This window comes from Macaca mulatta, chromosome 5 (assembly GCF_049350105.2).
Source record: "Macaca mulatta isolate MMU2019108-1 chromosome 5, T2T-MMU8v2.0, whole genome shotgun sequence".
NCBI classification, from domain to species: domain Eukaryota; kingdom Metazoa; phylum Chordata; class Mammalia; order Primates; family Cercopithecidae; genus Macaca; species Macaca mulatta.
Window position 1 is genome coordinate 15,140,054 of NC_133410.1, and position 22,981 is coordinate 15,163,034.

Here is a 22,981-nt window from a genome sequence, read left to right on the forward strand (position 1 = left end):
TAGGAGGCCACTGTTTTGGACTAAGCTCCTGTACTAGGCCCCAACAGAGCAGAATAAAAATCCAAATGAAGTCACCCATGCTAAAGTTCCACATCGCCAAATGGAAACTGAGTTGTTATCTGGCCTTCCAAGAAATCCGGAGAGAAGATAGCAGCCTATTTCCCCAACAGGCCAGCTGCTATTGGCATGATAATGAAGCTCCCTCCATTTCTATCCTTAACCTGAAGTCACCTGACAGAACCAGTTATTTCTCTATTGCTCTGTCTCCATGTCCCTGTCTTATAAGGAAAGTAACTTTGAGGTGACCAGTTCACTTTGTGTTCTTTGTTTCTGCTTTCTTCAGCCCTTTTTCTGACTATGAAGCTAGGCTCTGCTGGACTCACTGCAACACCTGTTCAATTTTGCGGAATAAAGTGTTGCCCAATTCTAGAATTGCAAATATAGCCAATTGAGATCTTTAAGCTAAATTTGTTATAATTTTGTCCTTACAGCTAATAGGATTCTGTTACCTGTAATGCGGAGAGCTCTTATACTCACCCTAACATCCTGATGGCCTCTCAAACTCCAAGGAAACAAGGCTTAACTCCCCACCTTCCCCACTTCTACCAACTCACCCAACTCCACTCCCACACACACCAAATCCCAGAAGCAAATCAGAGTCACCTAAAATGTTTTTACAAATAGGCCGACCATCCTAAAATCTAAATTTAAAAACACACAAATGCCTGGCGTGGTGGCTCACGCCTGTAATCCTAGCACTTTGGGAGGCTAAGGCACGTGGATCACCTGAGGTTAGGAGTTCGAGACCAGCCTAGCCAACATGGCAAAACTCCATCTCTACTAAAAATACAAAAATCAGCCAAGTATGGTGGCGCCTCCCTGTAATCCCAGCTACTCGGGAGGCTGAGGCAGGAGAATCACTTGAACCTGGGAGGCAGAGGTTGCAGTGAGCAGAGATCGTGCCACTGCATTCCAGTATGGGCAACAGAGTGAGACTCTGCCTCGAAAAAAACCCAAAAAACAAAAAACCAAAACAAAACAGGGCAGAGAATAATTTTAGAGAATTTATAGGAAACTAACAACAAAGGAGATTTATTTCCTTGCTTGCTCCATTAGAATAGCTCAAATCTGGGTCAGAACTTATGCCAAGTTCATCGTGGCCACATAAAATTGGAAGTGGCACTACTCATCATCCACACCAGACAATATTTTACAATGCACATCTTTAACGTGCAAAAATTACTATTTTCCATACTAACCCATGGTAATTTTAAAAGCATAATAGTAAAATAAAAGAAAAATACACACAAGGCAGCTGTGTTTTATAGGAGATAAAACTAGTCCTAGAGATGGGAGTTTCTCAATGTGCCACAAGCTAGTGTGTGCCTTGAACATGTAATCTCTTTCTGACTTAGTTTTCCAATCTGTAGAAGGGAATGTAAGAAATAATACCACCACCTACCACCATCATCTACCTTCCAAAGTTATTGGAAGTATTCAGAGAAAAACTTCAGACAAATTAAATTTAATAGTGTTTAACTGAGCAAAGAATGATTCATGAATCAGGCAGCCCTTGGAACCTCGGAATACATTCAGAACGACTCTGGGGCTGCCCCGTCGTCGTATAACATCTATGGACAGAAAAAGGAAATTGACGTGCAGAAAACGGAAGTGAGGTACAGGAGCAGCTAGATGGGTTACAGCTCGGTGTTTGCTTTATTTGAACAGGATTTGAACTAGTGGCCACCTGCAATTCGCTGAAACACAGCTAATGCCATTGGGTAAGACTCAGCTACTTGTTGTAAGAGTAGGACACAAGTCTGTTCACACACGTGTTTAGGTCACAGTTTACTATGTATGGAGAAACATTTAGGCCAAACTTAAAATATGTAAGGAGGCAGCTTTAGGCTACAGTTAATTTTTTAACAATTTCCCCCCTCAAGATTGAGAGGTTGATAAATTTGGCAATTTTGAGAGGCTGATCAAAACTTTAGGCATTGAAGTCAGTCTGTCACCATGGTTAACGAACTTATTTAATCGCAAATCCCACTGGAAAACAGCAGAACAGTGGGTTTTGTAAGGTGGAAACAAGGACACAGAAATAGAAAAACAATCTGACTAATTATTTCAGGTTACTTGTTTTTTAGTGGATTTTAGAGCAGACGGGACTCCGTTATTATGACGCAATCTCCTGTTTTCAAGAGTTAAAAAAAAAAATTTGGTCTGTTTTGTGATCTCTCTGCTTCCTTAAAGTTTCGGTTTGATTACATTGCAGTTAGCATGATTGAGTCTGTTTTGGTTTGGACTGGTCTGTTGGGGCCAGTCTAGAACAAAGACTTCCCACAATTTTGTTTAACAAAAGAATCAAATGAGCAAACATTTAGCAAAGTAAGTCTTGCAGCAGATACTGAAAACTGCAGAAAAGAACAAAGAAACCAAGAAAAGCAAGTGCCTGTCAGATGTAGATATTTTTGCAGAGAAGCAAAGACCAGTCAGTAAACTAGCATCACATCCAAACCTTGGCTTCTGGTCTACTGTCAGGCTCGCCAAGGGAACAAGGCCCACTTAACCTCAAAAGTCAAGGGAGTGTTTCATACGAGGCAATGCCATGTAGAATGTTCCTGAGGGAACAGTAGCAAGGACAGTTCAATGATCCCTCCTGGAGACACCTTCTGATTCCTAAGTCCCCTCCCTACAACAATCGTGGCATCAAATTGATTGTAACTGTAATCCACTTTATGTCCAACACAAAAAGGGGTCTGAAAGTTAAACAACTTAGCTAAGATCATCCAGCAGTTAACGGGCAAGAGCTAGAATTTAAACCAAGTTCTTGGGGCATGAAATGGACACTGCGTCCATTTCCCCTATTGTCTTTTGTTTCATTTTGAGTTCATTATCACTTCCCTCCAGACCACTGCAAAAGCCTCCACCTCCCTGTGATCTAACCTATCAGCTGTTGTTGGGTCCCCTTCCCCAAGCTGAATTCCACGTACACCCTGGCAGACAGCATCCAGCAAGTGAACCCCAGAACACAGGGACTTTCAATAAATGCTTGTCCAACTAATGAAACATCTGCTGGAAGGCTTCCTCACCTTCCTTCTCTCTCTAAAACTCCCTGGAGGTCAAGGTCCTCCAGCTCTGGTTTTCCCTAACTTTGGTCAATTTATTCCATGAACACCTATTTCACCCACTGTCATGTCCTGAATGTCTGTGTCCCCCAACATTTATGTATTTGGAGGTGGGGATTCTGGGAGAGGTAATTAGGTTTAGATTAGGTCATAAGGGTGAGACCCTCATGATGGAAATAGTGCCTGATGGGATTAGAGAAAGAGAAGATCTCTTTTCACCCTCTCTCCAGGAGCCTGCACCCAGGAAAGGGCATGTGAGCACACAGCAAGAAGGTGGCTGTTTACAAGCCAGAAAGTGAGCCCTCCCTAGATAGCAAATCTGCCAGCACCTTGATCTTAGACATCCCGGCCTCCAGCACTCTGAGAAATAAATGTCTGCTGTTTAAGCCACCTAGTCTATGGTATTATTCCAAGAAACTGAATGGAGTAGGACACTCACATTGGAACCACGGTCTCCAACAAATCCTAGACATGCCCTACTTTCTACCCTTTCCCTAACTTCCTCTGGTCACCCTGCCACCAATATCTTTTCAGATTTGAATGAATGAACAAGAGACTCTTCTCAAAGGTAAGGTACAGCTCTCTTAATGAGCCTAAGCCCCGTAGGTAGAGTATTCCTTTTGCAGCTTCAGGCCAGGGAAAGCATTTATGAAATACCCACAGCAGGTTCTAGAATATGTTCTGCCATGTCAACACAGGGTGGTTACCTGTGTTCCTTGTCTAATTTAAACTAACCTCTTTTGCCCAGGAAGTAAGACTTTGTCTCAAATCTCAGCTAAACAAGACCTTTCCATTTTACGTTTATTAAGCTGGGACTTGAGACAAAGCCTTACTTCCTGGGGATATGAGAAGGGTTTCTCTTAAAGTTTCAAATGCAAAATTTGGAAAACCAATTGATTGGACACAGAATATAAAAGTGAAAAACTTTGCAGTCAGATGGTAAGAAAAGAGGAAGCCCAGGCTCCAGGACTCTCTCTCTCTCTTCTATTCCTTGACCTATACTGGAACTTTGCAGTTAAAGCACCACTATTCTTGACACCACCTTTGCAAAAATTATAACTGAGAAAATTATTACAGTGAAAGAGATCTGACCTAACCAACTCCTTCTTGCTTTTAACCTCCAACCTATCCTTGTTCATTCCTGGGCATAGGCCCAAATAACTTTGGGAGGAACTTAGTTTATATTTTAACTTTGAAACAAACACAGTAACAGACCTTTCCCAAGACAAAAACCACTTCTTGACGGGTGACTATCTTGCTCTTCCAGGACTAAAAAATTAGCCACAAGATTAGAAATTGTGGTTTGGGAGTCATGTAGCTAGAGGTCACAAAGTTCTAAACCTCCCAATTGCTCCTAGGGATAACATCACTGTTGTAAAGCTGAAAATCAGAGCTTGAGATACTTTGCAGAGTACTTTGCAGACCGTGTTTTGAGGCATTAGCTGATGCCACCCAGATAGATAAACTGGCTCTTCTGGTCTTGTGGCCTCCACCCAGGAACTGACAGTGCAAGAGGACAGCTTCTATTCCCTATGATTTCATCTTCTATCTGACCAATCAGAGCTCTCCACTTTCTAATTCCCTACTCACCAAATTATATTTAAAAACCCGAGTCCCTGAATTTTTGGAGAGACTGATTTGAGTAATAATAAAACTCCAGTCTCCCATTCAGCTGGCTCTGCTTGAATTAAACTCTTTCTCCAGTGCAGTTCCTCTGCATTGATATATCGACTCTATCTGGCCAGCAGGCACAAAGAGCCCATTGGGCAGTTGCATGCTTTCAAATGAAAGGACATACCCATGGGAGAACGGCTTCTATGAAGACATTACTCCACAGAGGACCGGTCCTGAAGTCTTGTGTTTGGTTAATGTACTAAGGTATTAAACTAATAAACAATATATAAGAATCAATCATGCACATGCTCTCACTCTCTCTTTCTCTGTTTTGTTTTTTGCATCTTCAATTATGAGGGCATCTGTTTATGATTTGGTGCTTGTGAAATGCGCTGGCCCCAAATGGAAAAATCACGATTGTCGTATATGTGTCCAATACATTGTAAAGCACCCAGTGGGTACGTTAAGACTACTAGAAAATGGCCGGGCACGGTGGCTCAAGCCTGTAATCCCAGCACTTTGGGAGGCCGAGACGGGCGGATCACGAGGTCAGGAGATCAAGACCATCCTGGCTAACACGGTGAAACCTCGTCTCTACTAAAAAATACAAAAAACTAGCCAGGCGAGGTGGCGGGCGCCTGTAGTCCCAGCTACTCGGGAGGCTGAGGCAGGAGAATGGCGTAAACCCGGGAGGTGGAGCTTGCAGTGAGCTGAGATCCGGCCACTGCACTCCAGCCCGGGTGACAGAGCGAGACTCCGTCTCAAAAAAAAAAAAAAAAAAAAAAGACTACTAGGAAATGTAGTAACTAGGTGGAAGAATACAAACAAATGGGATGATGGAAGAAAACCAACACTGCAATAAATTCAATATTATATTATTTAAGCAACTTAATAATTTTTCCTCCCAAAGAGGTAATGCTGGTCTTCTCCAGTCTGCTGTTGAAACTTGAGACTTTCCTTCTGCAAGGTAGTAAGTATTGATGAAGGTCAAGAGAAAAACTAGGCTAATACCCTCAGATTACATTAGGATTACAATTCTTCAGTTCCCTCCTTAGGCCTAACAATGTTGTTGCAGTTCAAACCCTTGTAATGCATTGGAAGTTGTGTAAGCTAAAAGACATCTTCTAACTTGATCACCAGAATGAAGACCTTAAAATATACTGCTTTTCCTTGTTAAAAAAAAAAAAGTATGAAGAAACCTTCCAATCAAATCTAAAGGGACCAAAATAGAGCAACATATGGAAAGAGATTATGGGATTAACTAATTACATGATATGCCTTAGAATGAGGCATGGGAAGCTTTCCAATCTTTTTGAGGAAATGATTGTAAATTCATATTCAACAACTGAATTCTATGCCTTTTATACTAAAACAAAACCAAGAAGCAAAGGCTAAAAACACTAGTGGGAAAATAGTTTTAAAGAATGAATAAGACCTAGTATCTGATAGCACAACAGGATGACTATAGTCAATAATAACATAATTGTACATTTTGAAATAACTAAAAGAGTAATTGGATTGTTTGTAACACAAAGAATAAATGTTTGAGGGGATGGATACGCCATTTTATATGATGTGATTATTACACATTGCATGTCTGTATCAAAATACGTCTTGCACCCCATGAATAGATACACCTACTATGTACCCGCAAAAATTAAAATATTTTTTAAATAAAAACGTTAGTAGGTTGTTTTATTCAGTAACATATATTAAGTCTCCAAATAAACCAAGAAATATCTATTCAGAAGAGTGAATTTGTATCCAATGTTAATAAATAAACTCAGTTAATTTTCTACTTCTGTCTTTGGGATTTCCAAAGTTAGTATTTTAACAGCAACATAAACAGTAAGCAGCATTTGTTCAGGATTCTCTTCAATGACAATAACCATTCAAAAAGATTTGTTTCCTGAATTGAAATTTAAATTAGCAAAAATTGACAGCTATACTTCAAGCTGTTTTAATTGACCAATTTAAGACAAATAAGTGTTAAAAAATCAATACAAATGTATTTTAATGAAAATCTATAAACTCCCCATAATATAAACAAGTGAGGAGATTCGCTGAATACCTCCTCTCTCTCTTTCTTCCTCTCTCTCACACACAGACACATACACACACCACTAGGACTCTTACAAACAGTAGCTGACCAGCTAAGGAAAATGATAAGAAAGATTGCAGCAAATTCTGTAATCAATGATTGTAATCAAATCTTTGTAGCTAAAAGAACAGGCTTAGGATGGATTTACTGTTAAGCCAATCAAAAATGTAGGTGCCAAACCCTACTAGCAGATATTTCTCACAGGCTTTTTTATATTTATAATCCCTTTTCTATGAACATATACCCTGAATTCAGAAGAGTATGGAAAACAACAAACATTAAGAAGGCGAAAATGACAAACGGCACTGTGTGTGATGAATAACGACACCATGGCATGACAATTCTGGCAAGTGCCAATCCTCTTCGGCACACCCAAGTTCTTAGAATGGAAGAAAACAGCTGGTCAGGTAAACGTGTTTGTCCTTACCCTAAGCAATGTCAAAATTTGCATATTGTGGTGGGCAGAAGAGAGTTAAATTTTTAAGCGTTGAGGTGGCCATCAGATGCTAGATAGTTATTCGTTTCTCCTTTGATGATATAAAATTTGCATTTTTATCCTAACTTTACTATAACTTTTACCTTTGGTAAGTGCCTTAGAATAATTCATTGCTCTAACCCAAACAAAGCAAAACAAAAGGTGAAGAAGTGGAAAACCAACATAGCAATATCGTTTGCTTCCATTTCTCGTGATAACATTCCTCGCAACCTATTTAACCTGGTACAAGTCTTCTTAACTTCTGTCTAAATGCTTTCTGCTTCTGTGCAAAGCAGTCACTAAAATACTGAATATATTATATACTGATTGCATTGGCATTAAAAAACAATACTGTAGGTACGTTTGGAGATAAATCCTATCTTTCCCCGCCATCAGCACTTACCTTCTGGGAAATCACGCGGCTGTACCACATAGAGAAAGATATGCACTAGTTCAAAGAGAATGCCAATGGGTCCAGCTGTATGGGAGTCTTGGGTCTCGTAATTTGTTGCAGGCAATTCATAATTCCAAGCCTTAGGAGCATCTGTGGATGAAGGCTGCCCTCCTGAAAAAGAGTTCCCGCATAGCCCCAGCAGCAACAGGGAGCCAAGTACAAGGGCCATAGCTAGCAAGATCCTCCAAACATGAGGTAGAACTGGGTGCCTCCTGCCTCAGAAGTTCTGGAAGCCTTGCGGAAGACAAGCGTGTTCCTGAGCAGAAGTGGAGCAGGAAGCACTGGATCTGCTGAATCTTCAGTTTTCTGTCTGAGGCTGGCTTGAGGCGAGGGACATCTCCAGAAGAATGTTCTCCAAGGGGGTCATTCACTCAAGGCACCATCCCTGGCAGGGAGAGAAACAGCAGCAGAGTCATCAACGCATGTAACCTGCCTGCACCTGGAGCTGCCCGGAGAGGAGGCTGCAAAGCTTTAGAGCGAGGCCTCGCGCCTAATCCGGATGGGTGGGTGGACACCAAGCACACAAACTGCTCCAGAGCCACAGGGCAGGCGCTGGCATCAAAGCCATGACTCAGATAAAGTCTCTCCTCAGGAGGGCCAGACTCAGAACACACACCCTTGATGTGTTCGGGAAATACTAGGTTTTGTAGAGAAGGCTTGGGATCTTGGAAACTAACATTTATTGAGCACTTACTATCTTTCAGGCACTGTTATCTATGCTTCATAGATAGAAACAAGGTCCTCCTTGTTTGAGGCATTATTCCATTCTGCAGATGAGGAAACTGACACAGAGAGGGTCCTGGTGACTTGCCCAAGGTCACAGGTGATTAACCATGCGGCCAAGAGTCAAACTCACTTGTTTGCCTTCAAAGTCCAAGATCTAACTATGACGTCAAGACACTGTCTCTACAGTGTCCCCCTCTCAGGCTCTAGTAAGAGCCACTGGGGTCCCAGTAATCCAGTATATGCTTATATGCTTATTTCTTCTCCAAGTGTGTGTTGTTCTCCTTGCTGCTGGAGATATATCTTACTCTGCCTTATATTCTACTTATTTACTCACTAATCTCATTTCAAACATCCCCCTCTCCACCTCACCCCCAATCCAAAGTAGAAGGGCATGGCCTCAAGGCTAGGGACCACACTGTTTGAGTCTGGACACATGTGTGACACTGGAACCTGTCTTTCTAATAAGCTTACTAAGTAATCCTGATGGAAACCTTCACCCCAAGTAACCACCTTGACAACAAGGTTCTCAGAGATGACAGCCAGGGCAGAGGGAGACTCCTGCCTATCCCTTGGGAGAGAGAGAAACACAACAAGAATCCTAAAAGCAGCTGTGGCTCCAGCATCTGGGAAGGAAATGGGACTGAAAGTGCCTCCAAGGTGGACCCTGCCCTATTCTTCTTTCAAGCCCCAGACCTTAACACTGGGCATGGCACACGGTCGGTGTTTCGTAAGAGCCTGCTGAGCAGCTTGTTTCACTCATGGCACCATCCCCGGCAGGGAAAGAAACAGCAGCAGAGTCAACAATGCATGTAACCTGCCTGCAGCATGAACTGCCACAGAGAGGAGGCTGCAAAGCTTTAGAACAAGGCCTTCAGCCTAATCCAGGTAGGTGGGTGGAAACCAAACACCGCCTGCTTCAGAGCTACAGGGCAGGCACTGGCGTAGAAGCAAAAATATGTTATTTCCTTGTGCGGTTTCATGAGACTAGGCAAATCAGCACAGGACCTGGAAGGATCCGGGATGTGCCACTCTTCCTCTCCGTATTAAGGGTTCTGGAGCAAGAGCAAGCTGCTGTCATTTTGTGAGCTAGATACATACTTACTAACTTTCAAGATAAGGACATGGTGCTCCTGAAACCCACACTGTAAGAAACCGAAGGGGGATGATGAAGAAAGTGACATACTTTACAAGAGGCGAGAGGACCCACTACCAATGTTCCAAGTCAAAGAAAGCTTTGGACAAGAGATGGGATTTCATGAGCTATTTGAACAAAGATGTTAATTCATATCTAATCCCTCCATTGCCTCATCTTCTAAGTCCTGTCCCACTCCAATTACTCCTGCACAGAGCTACCAATACAATGGCCCTAAACTCTTCCTTTGTCAAATCATGGGCTGCTGAGATCCCAAGTGGCTGCCAGTACTAACCTCGTGCCCCACGCTTCAGGTTCCGCCCTCCATCACACCCACAGTAGACACCTCGACCCTGGTGTTTCCAAAGGGCGCCCTTCGAACATCTACTGCAAGCACAACACACCACACGTACATTTTATCTTTTTTTTTTTTTTTTTTTTTTTTTTTGCTAAAGGACAGGCAGAGAGCTAAGCCTCCAGCACAGCAGCTGGAAGGATTAAAGGCTCAGATGCTGAGAAGGCCCACTTTCTGGTAATTCCACCAAGCCTCAGTCCAGGACAGAGAGAAACTGCCCAGGAAAGAACTATGAACAAACAAGCTTTCCAACTCCCTCAGTGACAAAGCAGGGGAAGGGAAATTCCCAGTGAAATGAAACACAACTGCTCACTGCAGCAAAGATGGGAGACAATGATTTGAGATAGACAGCAACTGGAGTTGCACTTCCAGATTTCTTTACATCTTGCTCCAAAATGTAGGTCCCCCTGAAGTTTTAAAGTACATTTTAAGAAAGTATTAAAATCTCACTAACTATGAAATACTAGAAACTGATTAAAGTCAAGTCAAAGAGGAAGAGTTTTTCATCTCGGGTTTAATAGGTTGTGCCAAAAAGAGAAGCTCTGAGTATTTACCTGCTAAATCCCAGTAGGTCCGAGAGCCACTGAGAGCAGCCTGTCTCAGAATAAAATGGGGTGTTTAGTTGAAATGCAGACTATTAATGGACCTAATTTCTGGGATGAAGCTCATTAATCTGCATTTTTAATAAGCTCTCCTGGGGACTGATCCTTCAAACAAAGTTTGAGAACAGTTCTGTTCCTGGAGTACTCTGATCCTGGAGCATCCACCTGGTCAATTCATGTCACTTTCCAAGGACACTTCAGGCTTCCCAAACATATTGGAAAATAACAGATGTAAGGTGAAAGCTCCCCAAATGCCCTTTTCATATAGCTTTGAATTGATCTATCCCAGCTGCTGTGCAGGTCCCTGGCTTATTTCTGTATCCCCAGAGCATGGAACACAGTTGGTCCTCACTGAAGAACTGCTACCAGCCTGGGCAACATAGAGAGACCCTGTCTCTATTAAAAAAAAAAAAAAAAAAAAAAAAAAAAAAAAAAAAAAAAAATTTTAAATTAGCGAACATAGTGGTGGACAACTGCAGTCCCAGCTACTTGGGAGACTGAGGCAGGAGGATTACTTGAGTCCAGGAGGTTCAGCCTGCAGTGAGCCCTAATCATATCACTGCACTCCAGCCTGGGCGACCTTAGGTGATTCTGAGCCTGGAGTCCAGAGAACTGCATTTCAATACTTGTATAAAAGCAAACATGGCCCGGGCGTGGTGGCTCAAGCCTGTAATCCCAGCATTTTGGGAGGCCGAGGCAGGCAGATACGAGGTCTGGAGATCGAGACCATCCTGGCTAACATGGTGAAACCCCGTCTCTACTAAAAATACACACACACAAAATAGCCAGGAGGGGAGGTACACGCTAGTAGTCCCAGCTGCTCGGGAGGCTGAGGCAGGAGAATCACTTGAACCCGGGAGGCGGAGGTTGCAGTGACCCGAGATCGCGCCACTGCACTCCAGCCTGGACGACGGAGACTCCGTCTCAAAAATAAATAAATAAATAAATAAATAAATAAATAATGAAAAAGCAAATATGGTGATCGATCACCTTCATTTCTTTTCTTCGTTTGATGGAACTTCTCAGAAGCTTTCTTTTTAAAAAAGATCTTTGTAGTGGATTTTTGCCATCTGGGGTGCTTTTGGTGGGGGCATGGGGGATACCCAATTTCTGAGATCACCTTTGTGAGCTGGGTGGGAGGCAGCCCTGCCTTGCATTGTGAGGCCCGCTGAGGTGCCCAAACTGTCCTGGCGGAGCTGAGCCACGCTGGGCCAATCAGAAGCTTTCTTCTGGGCCTGGGCCTGCGCAATCTGAAGCAGGACAGTGTCTGTAATTCATTCCAGCAATGATGGCAGCAATGCCAGCAGCCACATCCAGGGGCTTGTTCTGGCAGCCGCAGCCATCCCCGCATCAGGGGTCCCGTGGCATGTCTTGGATTCCTCAGCCTGACTAGCATTCCTGCCACTTCCCTAAGCCACCCAGGGTCCATCCTTCCAAGAAGTCTTTTATCTGATAAAATTACCCCAGACTCAGCTTCCACTGTTTTAACAAAATATCCTGACCCTTAACAAATCTCAGAAATAGCTCTTTGCTCCCTGAAAAACCTATTTCCTTTATATTTTAAACAGTACCAACAAAACAACACTTGGTTTAAAGTTTTCAGTTTGTCCTCTGATGCATTTGTTTACTTCACTGTACTAAAACACAAAGAAACTGTCTCATATAAAAATCAGAAGGAAGTTTAGAAATCAGAAAGAAGTTTAGAAAAGTTTAGAAATCAGAAGTTTAGAAATCAAAAGGAAGTTTAGAAAAAAATTATGGAACACATTAAAAAAAAAAACAAGAATAAACTAAAGGGCACTGCTAAACAGACAGACAATAGCAACAGTAAGGGGGCTCTGGTCCTCCTTACTAACTCTGCCAAGATGACAGTTGTTTGCATTTTCCAACCCTTCTTCTGCTCCTCTGTCAAAGGCGGATTTCGCATAGGGTTGGCAGGCTAGCGATCTAATAGGTAAAGCACCTGGCACGCAGCTAGAAGGCTATCTGTATCTGGGGTCTGTCTGCTTCTGCTTAGCATCAATACTCTGAGCTCAACTCCACCAGGGCTCCTAGGATAACCGGGACAGAGAGGACGGTGAGAAAAGAAAAATGGGTAACATCACACAAGTTAAATCATATGAGGTTGACGATATTCATATCTTCCATCCAAAAAACCGACAATTTCTTATGATTCAACCCAACATATCGCCGCGGTTGTTCGTGTCACGTGAGTCTTGGGGGGCACTCAAGAACTAAGATCGTGCACTTGCTCTCTTAACAAAGAACAGCTGCCGCCCTCAGGAACTCCAGCAAACCTTTCTCCAGAAAGGTCAGTCGCCCTCGCGGGCTCCAGGAGCAACCTGTTGCGGAAGGAAGCCTGGGGCGCCTGCTTCCCCGCCCTTTACCTCCAAACCACCTCCAGGCCAATCCCCCTCCCGGTCTAGCTCCCTTCTGGGAGGAAGCCTCTAGCGAGCTGCGGGACACAAAAGAATGAGCGGCGGGGCGGGCGCGGGAAGCCAAGAGACTCCAGGAATTCGCAGCCGCGCAGGGGAGGGGGTTGCCGGAGTAACTTGGCTGCTCCGAGCTTGTCGGCGCCAGTTCCCCGCCGCGGCCCCTGTTGGGCACCGATCGGGGGCGATCTTGCCAGAGAGAAGGGGTTCCGGAGCTAGTTCCTCCTTCCGATCTGACTCCCTGCCTCTCCAGACGCGGGCTCTCGGGGAAACTGATCCCGAGCTTCCGACTTTCTACAGCCATGAAGCTCCTGGTCTGTCCAAGCTCCTCTTTGTTGTCCGGTCGGCGCGTTCTGGCAGGGTGCGCCTTGAGCACCCCAGTTCTCCATCTAGTGATAGCCGTGGGTCCCCACACATGCATGCAGAAGGGCCGTGGAGTGGGAGGCTGGGACGGTGCTTTGAGCCAGGGGTGCCTGCGTTCTCCCATGGACGCCGGGAGATGGCTTCGCTTTGCACCCCCGTATCCCTCCTCCGGCTGTGGTCTGCTGCACAGTGTTGGCCCCTTTCCGCACTCAGCGAGGGAAGCTCAGCGCCTCACGTCCCCGGGGCCATCCCTAGAGCTTCCTTTACCGCAGACTCGTTCCCAAGACCCTGGCAAACCTCACCTCGGTCGTCGTTCTCGCGGAGAGCGAGTCCGAAGTCTCTGGGGCCCCGGTCCGGTTCGCACACCCACCTCCGACTCCCGCTCCGGAACCACAGCCGCCGGCTACCCCCACCACAGCCCCCACCCCAGTGGACGGAAAGAAGACCCAAGCGGGGCGGCGCGGGCCACCACTCAGCGGAAAAAGTTTGGGTTGGCCGGGCACCGGGACCACCACGCGCTCCCCGCAGTCCCTCTGGCCCCCAGCCGCTGTCCGGGTTCGCACCACCTGCTGAGGGGCCAGGGCGGCGGCGCAGAGGGCTAGGGTAAGGGCGGCTCAGAGAGAACCCGTCCACTCCTCACTGTACACCCCCAGTACAGTGGAAGGAGTGCGCTCAGCCCCGCGCCTGGTCAGCAGATGCCTCTCTCGCTCCCGGATGAGGACCCAGCTACTCACCGTTCACCCCGCTCCCGCTCCTGCTCGCGCCCTAGTCACCGCTGCCGCCGCCCTTCCCTTAGCTAGCCAGGCCCTGGCTCGTGAATTATTTATGACCCGGCTTCGGGGACCACCGCGATGGCTTTCGGAGAGCCCGCCCCGCCCGCCGGCCGGGGAGGGGCTCAGGCGGCGCAGCTGCCGGACCCTCGTACGTGGCTGGAGGCAGGAGAGAGGGCCCGGTGCCCCGGGGGACCTGTTGCGGCTTCCTCTGTCCCGGGCGGGGACCTGGGTATGGAGTCGCCGTAATGGGAAGGATTCCTTAAACATACTCACCGCGGCGGGATTGCTGAGCGCGTGGCCAGGTGCCGCGTGGGGATCTGCCTCAGTCACTTAATGATCGCGAAACCCAAGCCCTGGACGCAGTCTGATTGGACCGGCTGAGTTGCTTCGCCACGTTGCCCGGGGCGCCCACCAGCACCTGGACAGCATCCATTTCCTGTAGAGGTGCCTGCTCAACCCCCGCACCCCCTTCTTGCAACACTCGCTCCTTTTACCCCAACAGAGTCCCTTACTTAGAATGCAGATACCCTCCTAAAAACTCTCCTTTCTCATCCCAGCCGCCTAATTGGCGGCTTCTGTTGCCTAATCCCAATGCAATTAAAAAAAAAAAAAAAAAAAGAAAACATTTGAATCCTTAGTGTGCAGCAGTACCAATGCTAGTGGCTGAAGCAGTTGAAAAACGGCATAAAGCAATACACGCTCCCATGTGTACACACAGGCATCTGCTACAACATGAAGCCACTGCACCTTCTTTTCTCACTGCCTGTTGGTCTTCCCGCTCTGTGAGTTGCAGCTCACCCTCGGAGTCTTCACCTTGCTACTTAGCTGTGTGGTGGAAACCTGTCGGAAGTAATCACTCCGTGTCTAACTGTCCTCACCAATTTGCACTTCACTTATTCACCACTTCTTATCTTGAAATGAGAATACTGTACTCTCTGGCAGGCAAAAAAAAAAAAAAAAAAAAGACTTAGGTAAGAAAAACACCTTCAGGATTGTGTCTAGCATGCAGTAGGTATTTAATACATATTTGTGATATGGATAGACAGATGAAAGGATAGATGCACAAGCTACACATGAATGATAGGCAGGAACATTAAGTCACTCTCTTTTTCATATACCCCAGAATCTAACATAAAACAGGTACTGGAAAATAAGCATTTTTTGTTTTTAATAGTTAGATTGATCTTGAGTGTGTATATTTCTAGACAAGAAATGTTAGTTCAGAAAACTTCCAAAAATTACACTGGGACATGGCAAGGTTAGATGATTTGGTTCTGTGTCCCCACCTGAATCTCATATTGAATTATAATTCACTGGGAGAGGGACCTAGTGGGAGGTGATTGGATTATGGTGGTGGATTTTCCCCCTTGCTGTTCTCATCATAGTGAGTGAGTTCTCATGATATCTGATGGTTTAAAAGTGTGTGGCACTTCCCCTTTGCTCGTCTGTCTCTCCTGCTGCCATGTGAAGATGTGCTTGCTTTCCCTTTTCCTTCCACCATAATTGTAAGTTTCCTGAAGCCTCTCTGGCCATGCCTACTATACAGCCTCTGAAACCCAGTCTCAGGTAGTTCTTCATAGCAATGTGAGATCAAACGAATATGGGTGGAAAACAAATCTTCTAGTCAGGGCAGATTTCCCCTCTGCAGCCCCTGCAAATCAGAAGCCTCTGGTTGAACATCTCCTGGGGCCCCATAAACCTGCTCCTAGATAGCACTCTTAGACTGGAGCTAGCGAAAGAGGTGAGTTCTCAGAGGAGTGGGTCCTGATCTCCGTCAAAGTTTGGTCCTGCCTTTTTTAATCGCTGTGACTTTGGCTGCTTAATATTTCTCTGAGCCTCAGTTTCCTGGTCTGCAAAATGAAGACAGTTATAACTCACAGGACTCATTTTCATTTCTAATAATACCAACAACAGTAGTATCAGTAGAGAGGGATGAAGCAAGATGGTCAACTAGAAGGTTTGACCACCACCCCTCCTCCACCTCAGCCAGGAACACAATTTAACAACTATCTACACACACAAGAAGCACCTTCATAAGAACCAAAAATTAGGTCAGTAACCACAATACCTGGTGTTAACTTCATATTACTGAGAGAGGCATTGAAGAAGGCAGGAAAGATAGTTTTGATTTGCCAGTGCCACCAGTCCTCCATTCCCCAGCAGCAGCAGCCTTGTGGACTGGGAAAAGGAGAGTGCAGTGATTGTGAGATTTTGAATTGAACTCAGTGCTGCCCTGTCATAGCAGAAAGCAAAACTAGGCTGAACTCGGCCAATGCCTGCCCATGGAGGGAGCTGGGACTACAGGTGCCCGCCACCTCGCCCGGCTAGTTTTTTGTACTTTGTAGTAGAGATGGGGCTTCACCATGTTAGCCAGGATGGTCTCGATCTCCTGACCTCGTGATCCGCCCGTCTCGGCCTCCCAAAGTGCTGGGATTACAGGCGTGAGCCACCGCGCCTGGCCGGCAGTATTTGTTGATCATTAACTTTACCATCTTAGAAAAAGGGAAGTGGCAGGATAATAGGATCATCGTAGGGAGAAGGTCAGTAGTAAGATATATGAATAAAGATCTCTGTGACATAAGTTTAAGGAAAAGTGCTGTGCCTTGATATGCATATGTAAACATCTCCATAGACCTTTTTAGTGCATAAAGAGCAGCATTGCGCTAGCAAGTCCCACCTTTCTAAGGTGGTTTTCTCCTTTCTCAGTAAACAGAACATACAATCGTGTTTTACACCGAGATGTTCCATTGCTCAGGGACGGGCAGGAGACAGATGCTTTTCTCTATCTCAACTGCCAAGAGGCCTTCTTTCCTCTTACACTAGTCCTCAGCACAGACCCTTCACGCGTGTCAGGCTGGGGGACGATCAGGTCTTTCCCTTCCCACGAGGCCATATTTCAGACTATCACATGGAGAGAAACCTTAGACAATATCTAACTTTCCTAGGCAGAGGTCCCCACGACCTTTGGCAGTGTAGGTGTCCCTGGGTACTTGAGATTAAGAGAATGGTGATGACTTTTCACAAGTATACTGCCTTCAGGCACTTGTTTAACAAAGCACACCCTGCACAGCCCAAAATCCATTAAACCTTGAGTCACCACAGCACATGTCTCTTGCAAGGACAAGGTTGGGGGTAGGGTCACAGATTAACAGCATCTCAAATACAGAACAAAATGGAGTCTCCTATATCTTCTTCTTTCTAGATAGACATGGTAACAGTCTGATCTTTCTTTTCCCCCACAGACAAGCTCTAGCCAGAGGGAACAGCTCATACCAGTGGTGAAAACTAGAGTTTCAGTAAAGTGCTCTGGGGCCCTAAATAACCTTTAAGGCAGTTTAGGGCCAAAAGGACAGCAATTCCTAAGCAAGCCCAAATGCTGAGCTCAGAGCCAGTAGACTTGGAGGGCATGCGACTTACTGAGACACCAGACAGGGGAGCTAAGGGAGTGCTTGTAACACCCCTGCCCCAACCCCAGGTAGCGCTGTTAGTGGCTCTTCACCACTGCTTGCCCTTTTCTAGCACCCATGCCTCTTTTACCCCAGCAGAGCTCTCTTCTTGGAATGCAGCCACCCTCCTAAAAACGCTCCACTCTCAAAAACTCTCAGCCACATTAGACCCTTCTGTTGCCTAATCCCAATGCAATTAAAAAACAAACAAACAAACAAAAAAATCATTTGGATCCTTAGTGTCTGCATCAGTCCCAATGCTAGTGGCTAGATTGATTAAAAATAGCATGAAGAGACCCATTCCTTCTGCTTAAAGAGAAGAGGGGGAAGAGTAAAGAGGACTTTGTTATCTTGAATACCAGTTTAGCCACAGTAGGACAGGGCATCAGTCAGAGTCATCAGGCCCCCATCCCAGGTCCTAACTTGTGGATAACATTTCTAGACACATCCTGGGCCAGAAGGGAAGCTGCTGCCTTGAAGGGAAAGATACAGTCTGGGCAGGACCCATCACCTGCTGGCTAAAGAGCCCTTAGGTTCTGAATAGCCAGAAGCAATACCCAGGTAGTACACTATGGTTCTTGGCTGAGGCTCTGAGATCTGCTGGTTTCAGGTGAGACCCAGTACATTCCCAGCTGTGGTGGCTACTGTAAGAGACCCCTTCTGCTTGAGAAAAGCAGAAGGAAAGGTAAAGAGGATGTTTTCCTTCCCCTTAGGTACCAGCTCAGCCACAGGGAGGTAGAGTACTAAGCAGGCTCTTTGGGTAGTCTTCAATGCCCAGACACCAGTGAATATCCAAAAGCATCCAGACCCCCAGGAAAACATGACCTCACCAAACAAATTAAATAAGTCCCCAGGGAACAATCCTGGAGAAATAGAGACATGTGATCTTTCAGGCAGAGAATTCAAAATCGGTGTCTTAAAGAAACTCAGAGAAAATTAAGATAACACGGAGAAGGAATTCAGAATTCTATCAGATAAAATTCATAAAGATATTGAAATAATTTTAAAGAATCAAGCAGAAATTTTCAAGTTTAAAAATGCAACTGACATACTGAAGAATGCATCAGAGTCTTTCAATAGCAGAATTGATCAAGGAGAAGAAATAGTGCACTTAAAGACAGGCTATTTGAAAACACACAGTCACAGGAGACAAAGAAAAAAGAATAAAAAATAATGAAGCATGCCTACAAGATCTAGAAAATTGCCTTAAAAAGCAAATCTAAGAGTTACTGGCCTTAAAGACAAGGTCAAGAAAGAGATGGGATAGAAAGATTATTCAAAGGGATAATATTAGAGAACCACTCAAACCTATAGAAAAGTATCAGTATCCAAGTACAAGAATTGTATAGGACATCTAGCAGATAAACCCAAAGAAGACTACTGCAAGGCATGCAATAATCAAATTCCCAGAGGTCTAGGATAAAGGATCCTAAAAGCAGCAAAAGAAAAGAAACAATTAACAAACAATGGAGCTACAATACATCTGGCAGCAGACTGTTCAGTGGAAACCTGACAGCCCAGGAGAGAGTGGCATGACATATTTAAGCTGCTGAAGGGAAAAAACTTTTACCCTAGAATAATATATACAGCAAAAACATTCTTCAAATATGAAGGAGAAATAAAGACTTTCTCAGACAAACAAAAGCTGAAGGATTTCATCAACACCAGACCTGTCCTACAAGAAATGCTATAAGGAGTTATTCAATCTGAAAGAAAAGGATGTTAATAAGCAATAGGAAATAATCTAAAGATATAAAACTCCCTGGTAATCGCAAGTACACAGAAAAACACAGAATGTTATAACACTGTAACTGTGATGTGTAAACTATTCTTATCTTAAGTAGAAAGACTAAACGATGAACCAATCAAAAATAATAACTATGACAACTTGTCAAAACATAGACAGCACAATAAAATATAAGGAGAAACAACAAAGAGTTTAGAAGCAAGGGGAGGAAGTTAAGGTGTAGAGCTCTTATTAGTTTTCTTTGTTTATGCAATCAGTCTTAAGTAATTACTAGCATAAAATAGTGGGTTATAAGAAGATAGTTTTTGCAAGCCTCACGAGAACTTCAAGTCAAAGAAACACAAAGAATACACAAAAAGAAAAACCAAGCTATTAAATCATACCACCAGCGAAAAGTACCTTTGCTAGAAGGAAGACAGGAAGAAATGAAAGAAGGAAGAGAACACCCCAAAACAACCAAAAAGCAAATAATTAAAGAGCAGGAGTAAGTCCTTACTTATCAATAATAATATTGAATGTAAATGGACTAAACTCTGCAATCAAAAGACATAGAGTGGCTGAATGGATTAAAAAATAAGACCTATTGGTCTATTGCCTACAATAAACATATGTGACCTATGATGACACAAATAGACTGAAAATAAGGAACATAAAAAAATATTCCATGCCAATGGAAACCAAGAAAAGAGCAGGAGTAGCTATACTTAGATCAGACAAAACAGATTTCAAAACAAAAACTGTAAGAAGAGACAAAGGTCATTATATAATGAGAAAAGGATCAATTCAGTAAGAGGATCTAACAATTGTAAATGTATATGCACCAAACACTTGATCATCTAGATATATAAGGCAAATATTATTAGAGTTAAAAAGACTGCCGGGCGCGGTGGCTCACGCCTGTAATCCCAGCACTTTGGGAGGCCGAGGCGGGCGGATCACAAGGTCAGGAGATCGAGACCACGGTGAAACCCCGTCTCTACTAAAAATACAAAAAATTAGCCGGGTGCGGTTGTGGGCGCCTGTAGTCCCAGCTACTCGGGAGGCTGAGGCAGGAGAATGGCGTGAACCCGGGAGGCGGAGCTTGCAGTGAGCCGAGATCGCGCCACTGCACTCCAGCCTGGGCGACAGAGCGAGACTCCATCTCAAAAAAAAAAAAAAAGACTGATAGACCTCAATACAATAACAGTTGGAGACTTCAACATCCCACTTTCAGCTTTGGACAGATCTTCCAGACAGAAAATCAACAAAGAAACATCAGACTTAATCTGCACTGTTGAATGAGCCTTAAAGATATTTACAGAACATTTCATGCAATGCCTGCAGAAGAGATATTCTTTTCCTCAACACATGGATCATTCTCAAGGATAGACCATATGTTAGGTCAAAAACAAGTCTTAAGACATTTTTCAAAAACCTGAAATAGCATCAAGCATCTTCCCTGACTACAATGGAATAAAACTAGAAATCAATAACAAGAATGATTTTGGAAACTATACAAACACGTGGAAATGAAACAACATGCTCCATAATGACCAGTGGGTCAATAAAGAAATTAAGAAGAAAATTGAAAAATTTCTTGAACAAATGATAATGGAAAGACAACATATCAAAATCTGTGGGGTACAATGAAAACAATACTAAAGGGAATGTTTGTAGCTAAAAGTGCCTACATCGACAAAGAGCAACTTCAAATAAATAACCTGATGATGCATCTAAAAGAACTAAAAAAGACAGATAAAATAAACCCAAAATTAATAGAAAAAAATAAATTCTAAACATCAGAACATAAATAAATGAAATTGAAATAAAGAAAACAAAAGATCAACAAAAAGTTTGTTTTTTGAAAAGATAAACAAAATTGACAAAACTTTAACCAGAATAACTAAGAAAAAAGAGAGAAGACTTGAATAAATAAAGTCAGACATGACAAAGGAGACACTACAACTGATACAGTAGAAATTCAAAGGATCATTAGTGGATACTCTGAGCAACTATATGCCAATAAACTGGAAAATCTAGAAGAAATAGCCAAGGGATCCTGAGCAAAAAGAACAAAACTTGAGTGATCACATTACCTGACTTCAAATTACACTGCAGAGCTATAGTAACCAAAATGGCAGGATATTGGCATAAAAACAGATATACGGACCACTGGAACAAAATAAAGGACCCAGAAATAAATCCATACATATACAGTGAATGCATTTTTGACAGGAGAAAGGACAGTCTCTTCAATAAGTGGTGCTGGGGAAACTGGATATCCATATGCAGAAGAATAAAACTAAACCCATATCCCTTGCCATATACAAAAATCAAACCAAAATGGATAAAAGACTTACATCTAAAACTTCAAGCTATGCAACTAGTACCAAAAAACACTGGGGAAATTCTAAAGGACATTGGATTAGGCCAAGATTGCTTGAGGAATATTCCACAACGACAGGCGACCAAAGCAAAAAATGGACAAATGGGATCACATCAAGTTAAAAAACTTCTGGGCAGCAAAGGAAGCACTCAACAAAGGAGAGACAACAACCCACAGAATGGGAGAAAATATTTGCAAACTACCCATCTAACAAGGAACTAATAACCAGAATATAATAAAGAGTTCCAACCACTCTGTAGGAAAAAAAAAATCTAATACTCTGATTTTAAAAATGGGCAAAAGATCTGAATAGACATTTTCCAAAAGAAGACATACAAATGGCAAACAGGCCTACAAAAAGGTGCTCAACATCACTGATCATCAGAGAAATGTAAATCAAAACTACAATGAGATCTCATCTCACCCCAGTTAAAATGACTTTTATCCAAAAGACAAGCAATAACAATAGATGGCAAGGATGTGGTGAAAAGGGAACCCTTGGACACTGTTGGAGGGAATGTAAATTAGTACAACCACTATGGAGAATGGTTTGGAGGCTACTTAAAAAACTGAAAATGGAGTACCATATGATCCAGCAATGCCACTGCTGGGTATATACATAAAAGAAAGGAAATCAGTATATCAAAGAGATAGCTGCACTCCCATGTCTGCTGCAGCACTCTTCACAATAGCCAAGATTTGGAAGCAACTTAAGTGTCCATCAATACGTGAATAAAGAAAATGTGGTATATATACACAATGGAGTACTATTTAGCCATAAAAAGAATGAGCTCCTGTCATTTGTAATAACATAGATAAAACTGGAGGTCATTATGTTAAATGACATAAGCCTGGCACAGAAAGGCAAACTTCACATGTTCTCACTTACTTGTAGGACCTAAGAATTAAGACAATTGAACTCCTGGAGATAGAGAGTGGAAGGATGGTTAACAGAGGCTGGGCAGGGTAGTGAAGTGGTGGGGAGAAAGAAAGGGTGGTTAATGAGTACAAAAAATAGAAGGAATGGATAAGGTATAATATTTGCTGGTACAATAGGATAATTGTAGTTTAAAACAATTTAATCCTACATTTTAAAATAACTAAAAATACAATTGAATTGAAAGATAAAGGCTTGAGGGGACGGATACCCCATTTACCCTTATGTGCTTATTACATATTGCATGCCTGTACCAAAATATCTCACGTAACCCATAAATATATACACCTACTCTGTATTCACGAAAATTTAAAAAAAAAAAAAAAAAAAA

The 22,981-nt window shown here is 43.5% G+C and overlaps 1 protein-coding gene across 18 annotated transcripts in view; it reads right to left on the reverse strand.

The window, feature by feature from the left end:
- The window catches only part of PROM1 (prominin 1), a 116,234-nt gene extending 101,480 nt beyond the window's left edge, over positions 1-14,754 (reverse strand). For 6 of the 18 annotated variants that reach the window (XM_015138028.3, XM_015138027.3, XM_015138021.3 and 3 more), the window contains exons 1-2: positions 14,429-14,754; positions 7,722-8,157 (exon numbers count right to left, since the gene is read on the reverse strand). In XM_015138028.3, the coding sequence (XP_014993514.1) occupies positions 7,722-7,941 (220 nt within the window). In that variant the 5' untranslated portion in view covers positions 7,942-8,157; positions 14,429-14,754. 18 annotated transcript variants of the gene reach the window in all.
- Positions 14,755-22,981: the final 8,227 nt, after the last annotated feature.